General features: G+C 42.7%; 1 protein-coding gene across 13 annotated transcripts in view; it reads left to right on the top strand.

Annotated features, from left to right (window-relative positions):
- The window catches only part of CHD6 (chromodomain helicase DNA binding protein 6), a 203,300-nt gene that overhangs the window by 36,033 nt on the left and 148,347 nt on the right, over nucleotides 1-18,920 (top strand). For 12 of the 13 annotated variants that reach the window (XM_055437516.2, XM_055437507.2, XM_055437515.2 and 9 more), the window contains one exon: nucleotides 18,565-18,621. In XM_055437516.2, the coding sequence (XP_055293491.2) occupies nucleotides 18,589-18,621 (33 nt within the window). In that variant the 5' untranslated portion in view covers nucleotides 18,565-18,588. Of the gene's footprint in view, nucleotides 1-11,502; nucleotides 11,525-18,564; nucleotides 18,622-18,920 lie in introns of those variants that run through there. The other variant, XM_088843774.1, reaches the window with a different exon arrangement.

Raw genomic sequence — 18,920 nt, forward strand, 5'->3', positions numbered from 1 at the left:
TCAGGGCTTACAAGAACAGTCGCATTATATATAAATAATAATTTTGTATCTTACTTCCTAGGGACTTCCCTGGTGACTCCCTGGTAGTAAAGGAACTGCCTGCCAATGCAGGAGATGTGGGTTCAGTCCCTGGGTCGGGATGATCTCTTGGAGAAGGAAATGGCAACCCACTCCAGTATTCTTGTCTGGGAAATCCCATGCACAGAGGAGTCTGGCTGGGTACAATCCATGGGGTCAGTCAGGAACAACTTAGCTACTCAATGACAATCTTTCTTCCTAGTTTATCCATCTCATAATCTTTCCATATTCTCTAGAATGTCCAGTGCAATACTTGATGGATGATGTCGTCGTCTTTTTTCCAGCCTTCTTAATAGGAGTGCCTTTAGCATTTCATCATGAGATTTGTTTTGGTTTCCAATGGATGTTTATGAGGCTCAATAGTGTTCTAACTAGATAAAGTATCTTAATTCAGCTTTTGATTTTGCAAATTAAGGAAGAAACAACATAGAAAGTTCAGGAGCAAGCTGAAAATATGTGGAGTATTATAGCGTTAAAGTGAAAGTCACTCAGTCGTGTCAGACTCTTTGCGACCCCGTGGACTATACAGTCCGTGGAATTCTCCAGGCCAGAATGCTGGAGGGGATAGCCATTCCCTTCTCCAGGGTATCTTTCCAGTTCACGGGTCGAACCCAGGTCTCCTGCATTGGAGGCTGATTCTTCACCAGCTGAGCCACCAGGAAAGCCCATATAATGTTAAATGCATGGGAATATTTATCCTAGAGAAGAAAAAACTATGGGATAATTTCATTATCCTCAAGTGTAGGTAGGACCTGTGCTGGTAGATTAAAACTTCCAGATGATGTTTGAATATGGAAGAATAGCCTAATGCTCTGGGGATGCTGTCGGGGCAGAGTACCACCAGATGTCCCTACATACCTTTCACTGGGCAAAGGCACTACACCCTTGAACCCAAAAGACAAACTTGTTCCTTCTGCAGTGCCCCCTCGAGTGCCCTCTACTGACCAAGGTCAACATCACACTTTCTGTAAAGGGAAAATTCTTCAAGAGTCCAGTGCATTATCACAGAGCAGGTACTGAAGGGTGAATTTGGAGTTGAGAGGCAATAAATTGATAACTGACACTGAAGCCAGACCCAATAGCACATACTCTGTGATTCCACTTTTATAAGATATGGAAACAAGCAAAACTAATCTGTACTGTTGAAAGTCAGGCTAGTGGTTACCCTTGGAGAAAAGTAGTAGTGACTAAAAAGGAGTGTGGAGGGGGCTTTTTAAAAAAAATGTTTATTTGGCTGCTTCATGTATTAGTTGCAGTATGCAGAATCTAGTTCCCTGACCAGAAATTGAATCCAGGCCCTCTGCATTGGGAGCATGGAGTCCTTGCCACTGGATCACCAGTAAAGTCCCTGGCTGAGGCTTTTGTAAGTGCTAAGAGTGTTCTGTTTCTGTTAGTTGATGCTGGTTACATGTGTGTTCCGTATGTGAAATGTGTTCGTATGTGAAGAGATATACTTTTTTTTTTAATGTATATTATACTTCAATAAAAGTTAAGTGGTGATACAGTCTGATTTCAAAAGGATAAACTTAAAAATAAGACCCAATCTCGAATGGGAGAAATACAAAATAATCCAGGGTATCTCAACCTTTTTTATTTTTCAAAGCCTGTTTGAGGGCTGTTTAACTTAATGTCAAACAACAGTATCTAATTCATTCGGCAAAAAATACTAACTGCCAGACGAGCTTTTTTTTTCTTTCTTCCTTTTTAACTTTGGGACCAAAGTGTTAATATGGAAGCCTTCTGTAGAGCAATATACTTCTCATGTTGTTGACCTTCTTACTACCAGGTCTCAGAACAACAGCTTCTAAGTTTTTTTTTTTTTTTTAATGGCTTTTCAGATACCTCTTTGTTCTTAGTCTAAATATCACTGCTCTCCTCTGTGAGCGTTATCTTTGCTTTTAGCTTTGTCATCACATTCCTTTCTTTCAAAGCAGGTAAATCACCAGATCCCTTTTGGCCTGACTGAGAAATTTGGGGGCCCCCAGTGCAGCTCTCATGTAAAGGTTAGTGGGCAAAGGGATTCACCAGGATGGAAGTTGACCTTGGATCCAAGAGATGGATATGGAATCTCAAGGGGGGTCATGTTTCCCAGAAAGCATAGGTTGCTAGGAAAGTCTGACCTTTTCCTGTGGATCGGGTTTAGGGTGAATTTTAAAGAACAGTTGGCTGTGTAAGGCCCGGCTGTTACTAAATCACGGTGAATAACAATAATAGGTTTTGTGTGTGGAGCTTGGTGTCCCCACTTTGGGTTATGGTTGTGTTCACGCTTGAATAGCTGGTGGCAACACTTTGGCCAGGCAGAGAGTCACCACAAACATACAACACAGCAGGCTGAAAACCAAGAATGATTGCCTTGCAAAAATAGTTTCCTTGTATGTTTTAACCCTTAAGTCATTTGAGGGAGGAGGGAAGAAAATAGTGTGGGTGGTAAAGCTAGCCAGTGAGCCTTTCATTTATAAATTCAATCCGGAAAGTCAGGAGTTTCCTGACTTGTATTTATTTCATTTTCTTACTGGCCTGATCTTATACTTTACTGTTTAGTCCCTAGGTTGTGTCCGACTCTTTTGCAGCCCCGTTGACTGTAGCCCACTAGGCTCCTCTGTCCATGGGATTTCCCAGACAAGAATACTGGAGTGGGTTGCCATTTCCTTCTCTAGGGGATCATCCTGATAAGGGATTTAACTCACATCTCCTGCATTGGCAGGCAGATTCTCTACCGTTGCTTATACTACACGGATTGTATGGGTACCAACCGTGTCACAGGCCCTGTCCTAGACATCGGGGACTGATGCAGTCCCTCGGCCCACTGGAGAGTTACCGTTTTGTATTCTTCGTTTGAATGCAAACCTTTGTTTGAAGGTGGCCTTTAGTATACTTGGCTGTGACATGCAACTTGGTCACCATCTCCTTTAGGATCTATGGAGCCTTTAAAAACTGTTAAGTGGATTTCACCTCCAGGCTAATGAGAGTTTCCTGACTTGTATTTATTTCATTTGATTACTAGCCTGAGCTTATAGTTTGTTGTTGTTTAGTCCGTAGGTCATGTCTGACTCTGTTGCAACCCCCGTGGACTGTAGCCTTCCAGGCTCCTGTGTCCATGGGATCTCCCAGGCGGGAATACTGGAGTGGGTTGCCATTTCCTTTGCCAGGGGATCCTCCCTGATCAGGGATCGAACTCGCATCTCCTGCATGAGCAGGCAGATTCTCTACCGTTGCTTATACTATGCCACCAACAAAGGGGCTTCATTGGCGAATATAGCGTCGTAAGGAAAGGGTGCGAGTGATGGAAGGTATGATTCTCATTCTGCACATGTACTCCAGAGCAGCAGTTTGGAAATTTGCAGTCCTCCAAAACTGCGTGTCTGCATCTAGAACAGTCTTGAATCACATCCCTCCGTCTGGTTCTCAGTGCTCGTACTGATGATGGATGGGAGCACTGGAATGGGTGGCATAAATACATGGTAGGAATATGAATGGGAGATTATGGGTATTAAGGAGATAAATTTGTATTTCAAAATGGTTGTCATTTGATTTGCGAATGGGTGCTATTTATCAGGTAAACTAACAGGCCCCTGTCTGTGGTTCTGTCAACTCATCCTGGGCATGAATTCTGGCATCTCCCAGACCAGTCCTTCTTAAATAGTACCACATGCCAATCTGAAAAACTTGTGGGGTTTTACTTCTGGTTAAGTAATAATCTAGGTATTAGAAGTCAGTACTTGTAACTGTATGTTGTTTGCTCATATATTAATTTAAAGTAGGTGACTACATCTATACCAGTGATTAGGCAGATTAGTTGGACCACACATAACATAGACAACGTTAACAGCTTTTCATCAGTCGGCTTACATTTGCCAAGCTGGTGGCCTCTTGAGTTCTGCTTATTGCTTGCAGTTTCTGCTCTTAGCATCGTCGCACAACCAGATTTGGATCACCAGGGCGTTTTATTGGCAGGAGATTCTGATTGCCAGCCACCCGCCTCACCCTCACAGCCAGTGCTTGTCAGAGCTTGCTTTTGCATGGAGAGCTTTCTCCCTCATCAGTCACATCAGGCGGTGCCTTGTTACATGTATTCCCGCACAGCCTGGTTCTGCATTTATCACAATAGTTTTCTTCTTTTTAGATTTCAGGGAATGGGGAATTGAGGGTGGGAGAGGATTAAGAGCAATTTAATCTTTTAAAAATCCAGAGCTTTTTTTTTTTTTTTCAAACAAACAAACAAACCCTTTTCAGATTCTGTTAAAGAAAAAATTTTAGCCCCTAAAGAAAGTGCAGGAGGTGTCAGAGTTGAGCAGCTTTTAGGAGGGGAAACGACTATGGAATGCATCAGGGGGCAGCATCCTCCTGGGTTTGCGGCAGGTGATTTGATAGACGATGTGGAAGTTCAGTTTCAGGGTTTCACCTTAAAACTGAAACAGAAGGAAATCTGTGTGAGATTGAGAATCCATTTGTTTTGTCTTGTTTTTAAACAATAGAAAAAAAAATACACCTGGAAAAATCTTGGGTTTTTATTTTATTTGAACATAGCAGAGTTGTAGAAGTCAGGGAAAGAGCCTGTCTTTTTTAGTACAAGGAATCCCACAAATTTATTTGATGTCTTCAGATTGTAGACTGGTTTGCACTTGGACTGGCTCTTCTGTTTCCTGTAGAATGAAGAGTGCTGAGCCTGAATGGCCATAAGTACATGATTTTTCTTGTATTATTTACCCCAAAGTAAAAGCTCTGCTGAGTGTTGTCTGTGTTATGATTTTGTTAATGTATGTTTACTGTGTTTGCTGCTGTATTGGATCGCCATCGGATAGAGTTTATTCCTTACTGTAAATTGCTCCAAAATAGTTTTGTTGAACAATTTCAGGATTCAAATGGGAGGTTTTAGGAAAGTAGATAAAGAATTTAAACAATTACTTGGCAGTTATATCCCTAAAGATTTTTTATCTCTGTTTATCTTATGAATTATTTGTATGAGTTTTCTTTCCTTATATGTAATATAATATTATCTGAAGGGTCCATCTTACCTGAAATGTGCTTAAAAGGTCTTCTTGAATGATAGTGTTATCAAACTGTTTTAGTTGCTTCCTCTTCACCCCAAGGATGGATCAAAACCATCTACTATAGCCTGCTTTCTTTCTGTTTTTCCTCTTGAATGTAGTGATTTATCTATAGGATATCTTTCTAATCTCTGTCCGCTCTCCAATAGAACATCTCCAGTCCTCACCTCCTGGTGGCTCAGACGATAAAGAGTCTGCCTGCAGTGTGGGAGACCCAGGTTCAATCCCTGGGTCGGGAACATCCCCTGAAGAGGGAAATGGCAACCCACTCCAGTATTCTTGCGTGGAAAGTCCCGTGGATGGAGGAGCCTGGCAGGCTACAGTCCATGGGGCTGCAAATAGTCAAGACACAGTGATTTCACTTTCTTCACTTTCCTTTCCTTTCAGGGAGGGCATGGCCTTCCTGCATTTCTAATCTCAGGTTTGCGTGCCTCAGTTTCCCTTAGTCACTCCTTCAGCCCTTCTAACAACTGACAACAATCCTCACCTCTCCCGCTGTTTTCAACTGCAAGGAGATCCAACCAGTCCATTCTAAAGGAGATCAATCCTGGGTATTCATTGGAAGGACTGATGCTAAAGCTGAAGCTCCAATACTTTGGCCACCTCATGCGAAGAATTGACTCACTGGAAAAGACTCTGATGCTGGGAGGGATTGGGGGTGGGAGGAGACTGGGAGGAGACGGGGACGACAGAGCATGAGACGGCTGATGGCATCACCGACTCGATGGACATGAGTTTGAGTGAACTCCGGGAGTTGGTGATGGACAGGCAGGCCTGGCGTGCTGTGATTCATGGGGTCGCAAAGAGTCGGACACGACTGAGCGACTGAACTGAACTGAACTGAACTGAACTGAACTGAACCGAAGACAAAAGGATTGCATTTCCTGACTTTAAAGTTCTCTCCCTTCACTTTGCATATCTTTACTGTTTCTTCAAATTTAGCCTGTCCAAAAGAGAACTCGTCCATCTCCTCTCGCAAAAGATAATTTTTGTCCCTATGCTATAAATGAGAGACTTAGACCTAGGAAGATTGAATAAATTGTACAACTCATATTGCATTTGTGTCCAGAACCTAGATATCTTCGGTCAGAAAGTGAAAGTGTAGTCGCTTAGTCATGTCCAACTCTTTGCAACCCCTGCCAGGGTCCTTTGTCCATGGAATTCTCTAGGCAATAATACTGGAGTGGATTGCCATGCCCTTCTCCAAGGGATCTTCCTGACCCAGGGATCGAGCCTGGGTCTCCCACATTGCAGGCAGATTCTCTACCATTTGAGCTTCAAGGGCAGCCCCTACAGGTATTATTCTTCTTCCACAAATGGCATTAAAAGTGCCACTAATCAAAAAGGTCTTACATTACTGGTGAAGTCTCTTGAGACTGAATATGGAAAGTCATCTGTAAAAACCCTGTCTTCTCACATAATGTTATAGCTTAAATCTTTAGAGCTCTAAACTTTAAATGGGCTTGGCTGTTAGGAGATTGGTTTCTTCAGTCCTGTGTTCACAGATGAGATCATTCCTCATCTGGGTCAGTTGACATTATAGTGTAGGGTCTAATGACAGAAAGGAAGGGCAGTCAGGTTTTACTTTACAACGTGTCATTTGATAACCCTGGTAATGCCTAGCCACTTGCTTCTACTGCTACCCTTAATAGTGATTCTTATCAAGCAAATTGATTTTTATCACTCGATTAGGAGTTGACATGATTGAAGACATGAAATGGGATCTGGAGTTGATTTTTCTCCTTTTATATAACAAAAATATGTCTCATGCATCATGAAGATCAGAGTGTTTGGCTTTGTAATCTCAGAGGTCCCATTCGGCTCTGATTTGGTGAATGCGGCATTGTTGAAATGTTGCTAGTCACTTCTAGAGAGCTCCCTTAGTTTACACCTTTATACCATCTAGAGGGCTTATTTATACCTTTATGCACCTTTTTACATTAGGGCTTCCCAGTGCTTACACCTGTATACCATTGGGGCTTCCCAGGTGGCTCTAGTGGTAAAGAACCCCCCTGCCAATGCAGGAGATGTAAGAGGTGTCGGTTTGATCCCTGGAGGAGGGCATGGCAAGCCACTCCAGTATTCCTGCCTGGAGAATCCCAGACAGAGAAGCCTGGTGCGCTACAGTCCAGAGGGTCCACAGAGTTGGACACGACTGAAGTGACTTAGCACACACCATCTAGATGGGTTTCCCTAGTGGCTCAGTGGTTAAGAATCTGCCTGCAACGTAGGAAACTCAGGTTCGATCCATGGGTTGGGGAAGATCCCCTAGAGAAGAAAATGGCAACCCACTCTAGTATTCTTACCTGGGAAATCCCACAGACAGAGGAGCCTTGTGGGCTACAGTCCATGGGGTCGCAAAAGAGTCGGACAGGACTTAGTGACTAAACAACAGCAACTATCCATTAGATACAGCAGATTATTATAAGGAATTATGGCAGTGGTTGATCAGGTGGTGGCTCAGATGGTAAAGCGTCTGCCTACAACACGGGTGACCTGGGTTCAATCCCTGGGTCAGGAAGATCTCCTGGAGAAGGAAATGGCACCCCACTCCAGTACTCTTGCCTGGAAAATCCCATGGATGGAGGAGCCTGGTAGGCTACAGTCCATGGGGTTGCGAAAAGTTGGACAGGACTGAGCAACTTCACTTTCACTTTAATGGCAGTGGTAGACATTTGTTGAAGTCAATAGTAATGCATTTAAAGCCTTGTTATTTTGTAGTTAACCAACAGGAAGCCTCTCAAAATGGACATTTCTAATACTCTTGATCCAATAACAGGAGTTTTCTAGAAGATTATTGCTCTTACTGCTGATTATGCCTTCTCTCACAGACAAAGATTAAAGTCAGTAGTCTTCATTTGCTTTTTGGCTTGCATCACCCACATGGAGGGTAACAAAGCTTTTAGTATAATGCATTGAGTGTTTAAAACAATTTTGAGGGGCAAAGCATCTTAAGTTAATATTGAAGGTGGTAATTGTACTTTCAAGCCAGCAAAACAAAGAGCTACCTCAGTTTGGAAGTTGTGGCAATGCTTAGACCTTCTCCCTAGTATTGTGGACAGATATTTCAAGTTAGGCATCTACATTTTTGTAGAGAAGGTTTTTTTAGTCTGTGCCTGGTTTATTTCCCTTACATAGGTATGATCCTTCTTTTTTGATCCACCATTGATAAATCCTGTGTAATAGTCACATATTCACTTATTCACAAAATACTGTACTAGGAATTTAATATATAGTAGTATTCAAAATAGATAGGGTCCCCGTCCTTGGGGGTCCTCTTTTCACCTGGAGGGATGTAAATGCTTTTGACTTGTAGGCATGAGGTGCTGTGTTCTTTCCAGCCTGTTGTGGAGAGCATCACAGATCACCCCTTAGAAATTAGCTCTAGCCTAAACTGTATGTACACGTTCAAGCTCAGTCGTATCCAACTCTTTGCAACCCCATGGACTGTAGCCCGCCAGTTTCCTCTGTCCATGGGTTTTGCTAGCAAGGATACTGGATCAGGTTGCCATTTCCTCCTCTAGGAGATCTTCCCAACCCAGGGATCAAACTCACATCTCCTACATCTCCTGAATTGACAGATGAATTTCTTTACCACTGAGCCACCTGGAAAGCCCTAAACTATATACAAAAGGTAACAGAAATCTAATTTGTAAATTTTGTCTGTTCCCCCCCAAAAAAGATCTAATTTACAAATTCTCTATGTTCAAAAAAAAACTTTCAGGTATCAAAAAATTTATATATATGAATCAAAATCCTAATTTTTATATGTGTGTGTGTGTGCTGTGCCATCTTTGATGGAGAAAAAAACTCATTCAAAGCCTTGAAAATATAGAAAATACTTAAAGTTGGTACAGAAGCATTTTCTCACTCCAGGTTGAGTTTTCTGGTTGTCTGGAAGTCTTCTACTAGATCATAGAGTCTTTGAAAGGAAACCGCCACTGTTTGTCATTTGAATGGCCTTCCATTGTGGGTTACTGGGGAAAAAAAAGGATTATTGAATGGTAAACTTGTTAGCTATTTAAAAATAAATAAATAAGAAGAAAGGTGGGGAAAGCTCCCAGAAAGCAGATCACAAAGAGACAAAAAAAATTTTAATGAGAAAATTAGAGGTATAGCCCAGAAAGCCTATCATTCAAATACAGTAATAGGAGTTCTATTACAAGAAAACAATAGGGAGGAAATTATGAGGAAATAATAGAAGAGTATTTCTCAGAACTGAGACAGGAGTTTCTAGCATGTGAAAGAATTCACCAGGTGCCCAACCTCATGGATAAAAATAGCCCCAAGGTGCATCGTTATGAAAAGATGCTCCCTTGGGCTGAAAGCTTTCTGTGAAGGAAGAGAGGTTTCAGATAAGGGGTTAGCCATCTCAGTGGTTCAGATTCCATAACAGGCGTTGGAAGGAACAGGACTGTGGTGAAATGCTCTTGAAATTCTGAGAAGAATTCCGTCTCCAACTTGTGATTTGCTGCCCTCCAAGCCATCAAGGTGGACTATGAGCATAGTCAGACACAAAGGTCTCCAAACTTACATTTCCTAGTGAGTTAGTGGACTTTGTGATTCACCAGAATGAGAGAGTAATCCCTCAGAGAGAAGAAAGAAACTTGGGCGTCCACTCTTAAGAGCAACACAGAGGAGTCCCCAGGAGGATGGAGGTGAGAAGCCCCAGGAAGGTGAGGTGGCTTTGAAGCGGACTGAGGAGAGCTCTGAGACTTCAGATAGAAGGGTACAAGGCGGGAGAAGTGAACGTAGGTTGAGAGGAATCCTGCCTTCAAAGTTTGGGGGGAGCATTTTTAGGCAAGTTAGTGACTCATAGAAAACGAAGCACATTGTCTTTAGGGGGAAAGATTACACACACACAAAAAGAAAACATTCGCACAGTATAGTTCTTATCTTAGCTGTGAAATGAATATTGATTTACTAATAACTGTACTAGGAAGATTGGAGAAGGAAATGGCAACCCACTCCAGTGTTCTTGCCTGGAGAACCCCAGGGATGGGGGAGCCTGGCGGGCTGCCGTCTCTGGGGTCGCACAGAGTCGGACACGACTGAAGCGACTTAGCAGCAGCATACTAGGAAGATACGGTTCATCTTCTGTAGCAGGGGGGCTACGTGCTTTTGTCGTTTCTTTGAAATACAGACAAACCCATTTGCATGTTGTCTGTGGCTGTTTTCATGCTGCAGTGGCAAAATTGAATAGTTGCAACAGAGACTGTGTGGTCTGCAAACCTAAAATATTTATTATCTGGTATTTTATAAAAATATTTGCCAACTCCTGTTTTATAGGAAGAAACTGATGTTTAAAATAGTAATGTTTAAAATTAAAACATTAAAAGTAATGTTTAAAGTAGTAAAAAGTTCTGATGGCAGTATTAGTATATTTTTTAGAAATCTTATTTGTTTATTGATACTGAGGTATAGTTGACGGACAATATTGCGTCAGTTTCAAGTGTGTGCTTCAAAATCAGGGAGCGTGATACTTTCATCTTTCTTCTTCTTTCTCAGGATAGCTTTGGATATTTGGGGTCTTTTTTGGTTCCACACAAATTTTAGGATTATTTCTTCTATCTAGCTCTGTGAAAAATGCCATTGGTATTTTGATAGGGATTGCATTGACTCTGTAGGTTGCTTTGGGTAGTACGATCATTTTAACAGTATTAATTCCTCCAACCTATGAGCACAGTGTATCTTTCCATCTATTTGTGTTGTTTTCAGTTTCTTTTGTCCATGTCTGATAGCCTCAAACTACAGGTCTTTCAGCTTCTTTGTTTGGTTTATTCCTAGGTATTTTACTCTTTTTGAGGGGAGTTGTAGATGTTTTCTTAATTTCTTTTTCTGAGAGATCATTATTAGTGTATAGAAATGCTACAGATTTCTATTATTAATTTTATATCCTGCAACTTCACTGAATTCATTTACTAGTTCTGATGGGTTTTTGTTGGAGGCGATAGTGTTTTCTTTATAAAGCATCAGGTCATCTTCAGATGGTGATGGTTTTACTTTCCAGTTTGGCTGCTTTTTATTCCTTTTTCTAGTCTGATTGCCCTGGCTAGGACTTCCAATACTATATTGAATAAAAGTGGTGAGAGTGGGCATTCTTGTCTTGTTCATGATCTAAGAAGAAAAGCTTTTCACTGTTGGGGATGGTATTAGCTGCACTGAGTTGATCAGTCTTGTCTGACTCTTTGTGACCTTTTGGACTGCAGCCTTCCAGACTCCTCTGTCCTTAGGATTTTTCAGGCAAGAATACTGGAGTGGATTGCCATTTACTCCTGCTCCCGACTCAGGGATTGAACCCACATCTCCTATGTCTCCTGCATTGCAGGCGGATTCTTTACCACTGAGCCATTGAGGAAGCCCCGTGGGTTGTCATATATGACCTTTATTACGTTGAGGTATGTTCCCTCTGGGCCCACTTTGTTGAGAGTTTTTTATCACAAATGGATGTTGAATTTTGTTGAAAGCTTTCTCTGCATCTATTGAGATTACCCTAATGATTTTTATCCTTAATTTTTTAATCACTCTTTTTTTAAGAAATATTTTGAAACGTCGCAGAAGGAAGAGCTGTAGATCAAAAGATTACCTCTGGGAAGAGTGAGTCAGGAATGGGGAGGAGTAGAGTCAGGGGAATATTTTTTGTTTTGAGCTGCATAGTATTGAATTCTTAAGTGCATGTATTACTTTGAAAAAGCATGAATGATGAATGTAGGAAATTTGATTGGAAGGACTGATGCTAAAACTGAAACTCCAATACTTTGGCCACCTCATACGACGAGGTGGAAACTGATAGACTGGAAAAGACTCTGATGCTGGGAAGGATTGGGGGCGGGAGGAGAAGGGGACGACAGAGAATGAGATGGCTGGATGGCATCACCGACTCGATGGACATGAGTTTGAGTGAACTCCGGGAGTTGGTGATGGACAGGGAGGCCTGGCGTGCTGTGATTCATGGGGTCGCAGAGAATCGGACACGACTGAGCGACTGAACTGAACTGAAAAGAACAATAAACAGGAAAGGAAAAAGAAAGGCCACTAGTTCTGATGAAGAAGGTAGAAGCGCAAAGCCTGCTCTGTAAACAGCGCTTTCCCTTTGATTGACTGCCTTACTCCACAGGTGATGTCAGGCACTGAGCCTAATGCTGCAGGACACATCCCTTCCCAGAGGGCGCAGAGGCACTGAGCTGATGGCACACAGACGATACCCTGGTGGTAGAGCTGCTGTGGCCTGGTGCGCCTCAGAGCTGCTTTCAGGGCTTAGGGAGGTCAGGTAGAACATCCCGGAGAATATGACACACAGCATTGAATTTTGAAGGATAAGAGAATGAAGTGGAGGGAGGCACAGCCTGAACTTCAAGTGTTCGTAACAGTTGGATGAATGGTGGAAGGTACGTCAGAGCAGCAGACATGGACTAGAGGCTGGATCCCTTACGCAGGGCTCTGTGCTGTGGAGAATGTTTTCTTTTCTGAAGACACTGCAGAGATAATGATCTGATTTGGCAGACACTTTAGGAAAACACAAGCTTGGTGCAATGAGGGTAATGGTATGAGGGTGGAAGGCACTTAAGAATAGAGACACTTAGGAGGCTGGGTCAGGTGAAAAACACGCCCCACCCTAAGTGGACTGGGGAGGATCCTTGGGATTCAGGAATGAGGAAGGAGTTAAGGGAAGGGGAAGGAGTTAAGGACAACTGGACTCTGGACTGGGTGGCAGGTTGTGGGACTCTGACCTCCAGTGGGGGAAATAGGAGCAGGTGTGTCTGTGTGTAAAGGCAGCATTGAGTTTGATTTTGGAAGAGTTGTGGGATTTGGGGGGTATCTGTGGAATCCCTGATTGGAACAGGCCAGGATATGGATGGATAAGTCCACTTAGAGGCCAGGAGGACTTGGGTTTGGGAAATGGCACCCCACTGCAGTATCCTTGCCTGGAGAATCCCATGAACGGAGAAGCCAGGCAGTCTGTAGGCCACGGGGTCGCAGAGTCCGGCGTGGCTGAGTGACTGAGCACACGCACTGCAGTAGAGGTGTGTTTGGGAGTTGAGTGGAGAACTCAGAGCCCACGTGGAATTTATTAACACACCGTCGACTCCGTCCTGTTGTCGAGTGATGTGATTAATATTGCCACGTGAAGTTGTTAGAACTTAAGAGTGTTTAGCCATGGGGACACTGACATTTAAGAGTTGGGCCTTAGAATGTGAGGAGCCTATGGAGAAAGCTAAGCTTTGGAAGCCTGCAGTCAGAGGGAAAGCTGGAGAGAATGGCCTCCAGTGAGATGGGAATTTTAAGAGGAGAAAACAGTCTATAGCTTACAGTGCTGCAGGAAACCAGGATAAGGCCTTGGACTTGTTCACCAGGGAGTCATTGCCAAGAGGAGCTTTAGGGAAGTAATACAGAAGGAAGTGATGATTCAGGTGTGGGATTTGTTAGTACGGTTACTGTTCTGAGGGAGAGTTGAGCCTGTTTGTCTGCGAAGAGAAGGAAGTGACTCTTCATGGAACACATGTTTATTGAGTCCCTGTTATGAGCCCATTGCTTTTTCAGACTCAGGAAGTATAGCATGAACGAAACAGAGTTTACACTCGCGTGTGTGCATCTCACGGGTAATAAGTTCGTAATCAACTAGACGTAATACAACGTCAGGTAGTAACAAGTGCCAGGAAAAAAAGCTAAATTAGGGTGAGAGAAGAGAGAGTGGGGACAGGGGTTGGGGGGAGTAGGGGGTTAAGGAAGACTTTGGTGGCAGGTGACATCTGAGGGGAAACCGGAACGAAACTAGGAGAGACTAGCTGCAAAGTGATCCCGAGGCTGAGGTGGCTGAGAAGCGGGAGAGGATGGACCCCGAGTACTGATGGAAGGTTAGTTGTCCTGTGGAGAGGGGGGCCACCTTCCCTCTCCTACCCTGGAGGGAAGCCCACAGGACAGGTGACTCCAAAGGCTGCCAGAAGGCTTGTGTGTGTCCTGTGTCCTGATACTCTCTGAGGTTGGCACTGGCAGCCTTTTCGTAGGTGAGACAAAGGCTGACCGCACGGAGGAACTTGGAGATGGCGCTGGGGCACAATTGTTGAACTGGAGAGAGAAAAAGTCATACATTTCAGAATGTTCTTAATGAACCTGCACCCATTTTTCTTCATGTAAGCTTTGCTGTGAGTGTTAAGAAGGAATTGGAATATTTATATTGTTTACTTTTTATATTATTAACAGCTAGCCTTCTTGTGAAGGTAATTAAATACTGCTTTCATAAATGAGCAGTGAAATGCATTGAGGCGTTCTCCCAGTTTTCAAGTCATTCAGAAGTTACATACTTTTTAATTCTTATTGCTTTTTGGCTGTGCTGCACGGCATGTGGAATCTAGGCCCCCAGCCAGAGAATGAACCCATGCCCTCCAACAGTGGAAGCACGAAGTCTCAACCACTGGGTCACCAGGGAAGCCCCAGTTACACACTTTTTTTTTTAATATACTTTTTTAATACACTCTCTTGAGAAGTTTCCTGGTTTGTCCACACAGGAGTTTCAGAATATATTTGCATTATGCTTCTAATTAAATTGTGGGACTCTGAAATTACTGTTTTAATTTGCACTTTATTGAACCTAAAGGCTGTATCTAATCACAACTTTTGGGTGATGTCAGCACAGCAGTAGAGGCTGTGAAACCGTTTCCAGCGTTGTGCAGAAGTACCTGCTTTAGCATATATCTCGTTTGCTATTCCTGCTGCATAAAATTTAGCCACACAAAAAGATTAGGTAGTTTTGTGTTTTAAGGTAGAGAAAACCTCAGAGAGAATGCCTAGTAAACTACTAGATGGTATTTGGAGAAATAAAAGTCAACGCATGCTTATTAAACACCAAATTGATGCTGTTGATAACAGCTGCTATCTTGTGAAGTACCCACATGCTGGAGTGTGGCAGTCCATCCAGGTACTAGAAATGATTTCACTATCGCAACGCAAGGTTGGCCAAAGACCTGCTTTCTGTGAACGAGAGCAATTCTTCTTTCCTTGGCGTGTGGGATCTTAGTTCCCTGACCAGGGACCCCAGGGACCCAGCCTGCACCCCCTGCATTGGAAGGTGAGGTCTTAACCCCTGGACCACCAGGGAGGTCCCTGAAGCAGTTACTCTTATAGCAGTGTCACTGGGGTGCACTTGGATTTCGCACACATTGTCTCTTTCAGAGAATGGAGTGGGTTTATCTGCACGGCGAGAAAATCCCTGCAGGTGCAGGCGTCTCGCATGTGAACATCTGGTGAGGGATGGTGAGATTTGGTTCAGGATCTTTCACCCAGCTCTTTTCCTCCAAGCCTTCTCTCTGCTGAAGTAGCCACATTCAAGCCTTACTTGAGTCAGCCCCAGACCTTCCTGCTCTTTTTAGCTTGTGCTTATTGGCCACCTCTGATCTTCCCAGGCTCTGTGATGATGGGGACCCAGGGAACAGTGACCCTCTGCAGTACCTGAGCTCTGCTGTGACAGCATTTCCACACTGTCTTCCACCCCATCCCTGAGCTTCCTTTCAGCTTGATTTCCTACTGGCTTATTACCTCAGGGTGGATTCCTGAAAGTGGAACTACCGCAGTCTATAGATCTAGGTGGCACCTTGCCTGAGTGCTTTCAGAAAGCTGGAGACGATGAACGTGCCAACAGTGACAATCAGCTGGACCTGTTTTCCCCACGTTGCAGACAGTGTTGGGGCCCTGTTCATTTGCATGCTGGTTTGTGGACCTTAATCAGAAATTGTGTTTTTTGATGTCTCTACTGCTTTATACTTGATTTTTTTTTTTGACATATTAAAAGGTGATTTTTCTTGGCACTAGACTTTTTCTGCATTTTGTAAGCAATTGATTTCATTTTGTTGGGTAGAATTTTATTTGAGTTACATGTCTGGTTATTGATAATATCCCTTTTTATTAGCTAGAGTTTATTTCCTAAACTTCCTTCTTCATTTCAGAATTTGTTGCAGTTTGTGATGGTTGAGAGTGTTGGTTTTCTGGGGTCTGATAACTCAAAATTGAAAGATAAAGGAGGTAGACTTTAGTTGACCTAGAGTCAACTCCACTGTATTAAAGTCCAGAGGGTAAGATTCTCTGAACTGCCCTGATTTCAGAGCCCTTACCTTGCCATTTCTCAGGAATTTATGGTTTTCTTGAGGTAAGTTCGTTGTTTCATCAAATGTTAGACCTCATGTTTACTGACTTGGTTTTCCCTTTTCCTGACTTGGCCAGTTCTTCTCTGCTGCCCTCTCTTTCCCCCTTGGTCTAGGGCTTGCCTGTGTCCACTTTGCCACTTGTTGCTTCCATGAATGCTGTGCTCTTTGCAAGCAGCAGTATCCTGGTAACATGTTATGCTCCTTTGAATAGAAAATGCTTCTGACTCTTGAGGAAAAGAAAACCCTAAATTGACAGACTTTAAACTGTAATTGTGGTTCCCATGGATGATTGAAATCCCAAGGCCTTCATTTTTCTCGGTTGCATCAAATGCACCATGAGCCCACTTAGGTGAGACTGCCTTGGATTAATCTAAAAGTTCTTTTTAGATTAATCTAAAAGTTCTCTTTGATGCCTCCACATACCACATTCACTTGCATGTGAGAAATAAGTGTAACATAAGGATAATCATGCGCCTCTGGGATGGGTTCCTAGCTCTGTGGGATGTCCAGGAAATCAAAGTAAACGATGAATATGAATTGGTGTCTACGTCCAGACTAGAACCGGAAGCTGAGATATATATACTATGATCTTTCCGTTGTTTGTCTTTGGGGGAGGTGAGAGTGGGTGATTCAGGCAGCCCTCCATTCTGGGTTTCCTAGAACAGAGGTCCTCTGTCCCCTGGATGCCCCAGAGCACTTCTAGACCTCTCAAGCCAGTTGCTGGGCTCTTGTTGCTGTGCTGCTCAAAAGTCATTTATGAGAAGCTCAGTGTCATCATGGGCTTTGTGGTTGGAGCCTGGGAATGGGACTTAAGTCCTGGGTATAATAAAATCATTAGGAAAAACTTATGGAATATTGAAATAGAATTTATTTTGTCGGTTTAAAATGCACTTGGTTCGTGTCCGACTCTTAGCGACCCCATGGACTGCAGCCTACCAGGCTCCTCCATCCATGGGATTTTCTAGGCAAGAGTACTGGAGTGGCTTGCCATTGCCTTTTCCGATTTGAAGGGCTAGTTACAAGAAAATCAAATACCTTCAATGTATAAATGCTGTTAAGTTTTTAAAGGACTCTGGAGTATAAGTAAGTTTGTTTAAAGAAATTTAGTCTGTTCAACTTGAATCAGCTCTGTCAAACATTAATGAAAAGCCTCATTTAAAAAAAAATAAAATAAAATAAATCACAAAAAAAATAAATTAAAAAAAATATGAATGGAAAAGAAAAGGTAAATCTTTTTTTTTTAAAAAAAGGAAAGATATCTAGCACCTTGTGGTAACATCCCATGTCCTTTCTCCATGTGTCTTCTTTCCATTGCCAACTACGTAACAATGTTTCCAGCATTCATTTAATTAATTAAAACTTTTAGATATATTTCAATCACCTCTTTAGACATATTAAATCAGAACTCATAGTTTCTAAATCTCTTGTTGGCTTTTACAATTTCTGAGAAAGAAACGAGCTTAAAATGTGTAAAATAAATTAAAAACAAATATTAAAAAATAAAATAAACAAAGGAACACTCTCCTTCCTGCTCGCAAAAAAAAAAGAAAAAAAAAAGAAAATGCACATGGTATGAAACATCAAGTACTGTAGGACAGCACATGATGAAATGCAAGAGTGCCCTGTCCTGTCTCATACCGGCTCCTCTCTCCTTCAGAAGAACCACTTTTAACTCTTTCAGCTCTTTCTCTTCTAAAAATATTTATTTATTGGCTGCACTGGGTTTTAATTGTGGCACATGGAGTCTAGTTCCCTGACTAGGAATTGAACCCGGGCCCCCTGCATTGGAAGCATGGAGTCTTAGCCTTTGGACCGCCAGGGAAGTCCTTTAACTCTCTTTTTTTATTGTGAATATTTATATTTCCTGATGTATCAGTTATAGACACTATTTACTGATGTTCTTTCCCCCCAAATGAGGGCTTTGCCTATTAGTCCTACCCCCTCCCCACGCCTCCACACCCCCAGATATACTCGCGGCATCATTTCCGGTTCCTCTTTAGTCCCCTTCATGATTTAATGCGCCAGCGTCTTTTATAACTTGTTCTATCTATGAAGACAGTATCTTTTTGACTCTGCTGCATCTAGAGCAAAAAACGAAGACTTGGGATAGGTGTCGGTAGGCTTAGGCTGGTGCACAGGGCTCTCAGGAGTGTCAGGCTAGAAGATTGCTAATCGTAAATGTCCCGGGGAAGTAATCCTGCATTCTCTGTTTTCCTCATGGGCCACAGCTAATCTTGAGATAATCTGAAAGGTTTTATTGTGATTTTAACATAATTTTTGCCTTTTCTTATGTTTTACAGAAATAAAATAATTGCCTTTAATAGATGATAATGAAAATACAGAAGAAAGAGAAGCAGGTAAGAGATCACCTATCTTTTAAGTGCGTGAATCCAGCGCACACGGTGCTTTTTTTTTTTTAACAGGAGGAGATGCTGGCAGTTCTGGCTTCTCTCTCGGCCTCTGCTGGCTACCCTGGTTCCTGTGTTTTCCATTCCCCACATGGTAACTGAGAGCTCTGTCCTGAAGGACTTAATATATAGATTTGCACTGTGCTCAGGTCAGCTCCATAGAGGAATAAACGTAGTGAAGACTGTAAATCAGAATATGACTCAAAATTAGCCATGTGAAAAAGAGATGTTTCCCCCCGCCCCGCCCC

The sequence above is a fragment of the Moschus berezovskii genome, chromosome 15 (genome assembly GCF_049115385.1).
Source record: "Moschus berezovskii isolate FMDL1 chromosome 15, NW_MosBer_1.0, whole genome shotgun sequence".
Classification (NCBI taxonomy): Eukaryota; Metazoa; Chordata; class Mammalia; order Artiodactyla; family Moschidae; genus Moschus; species Moschus berezovskii.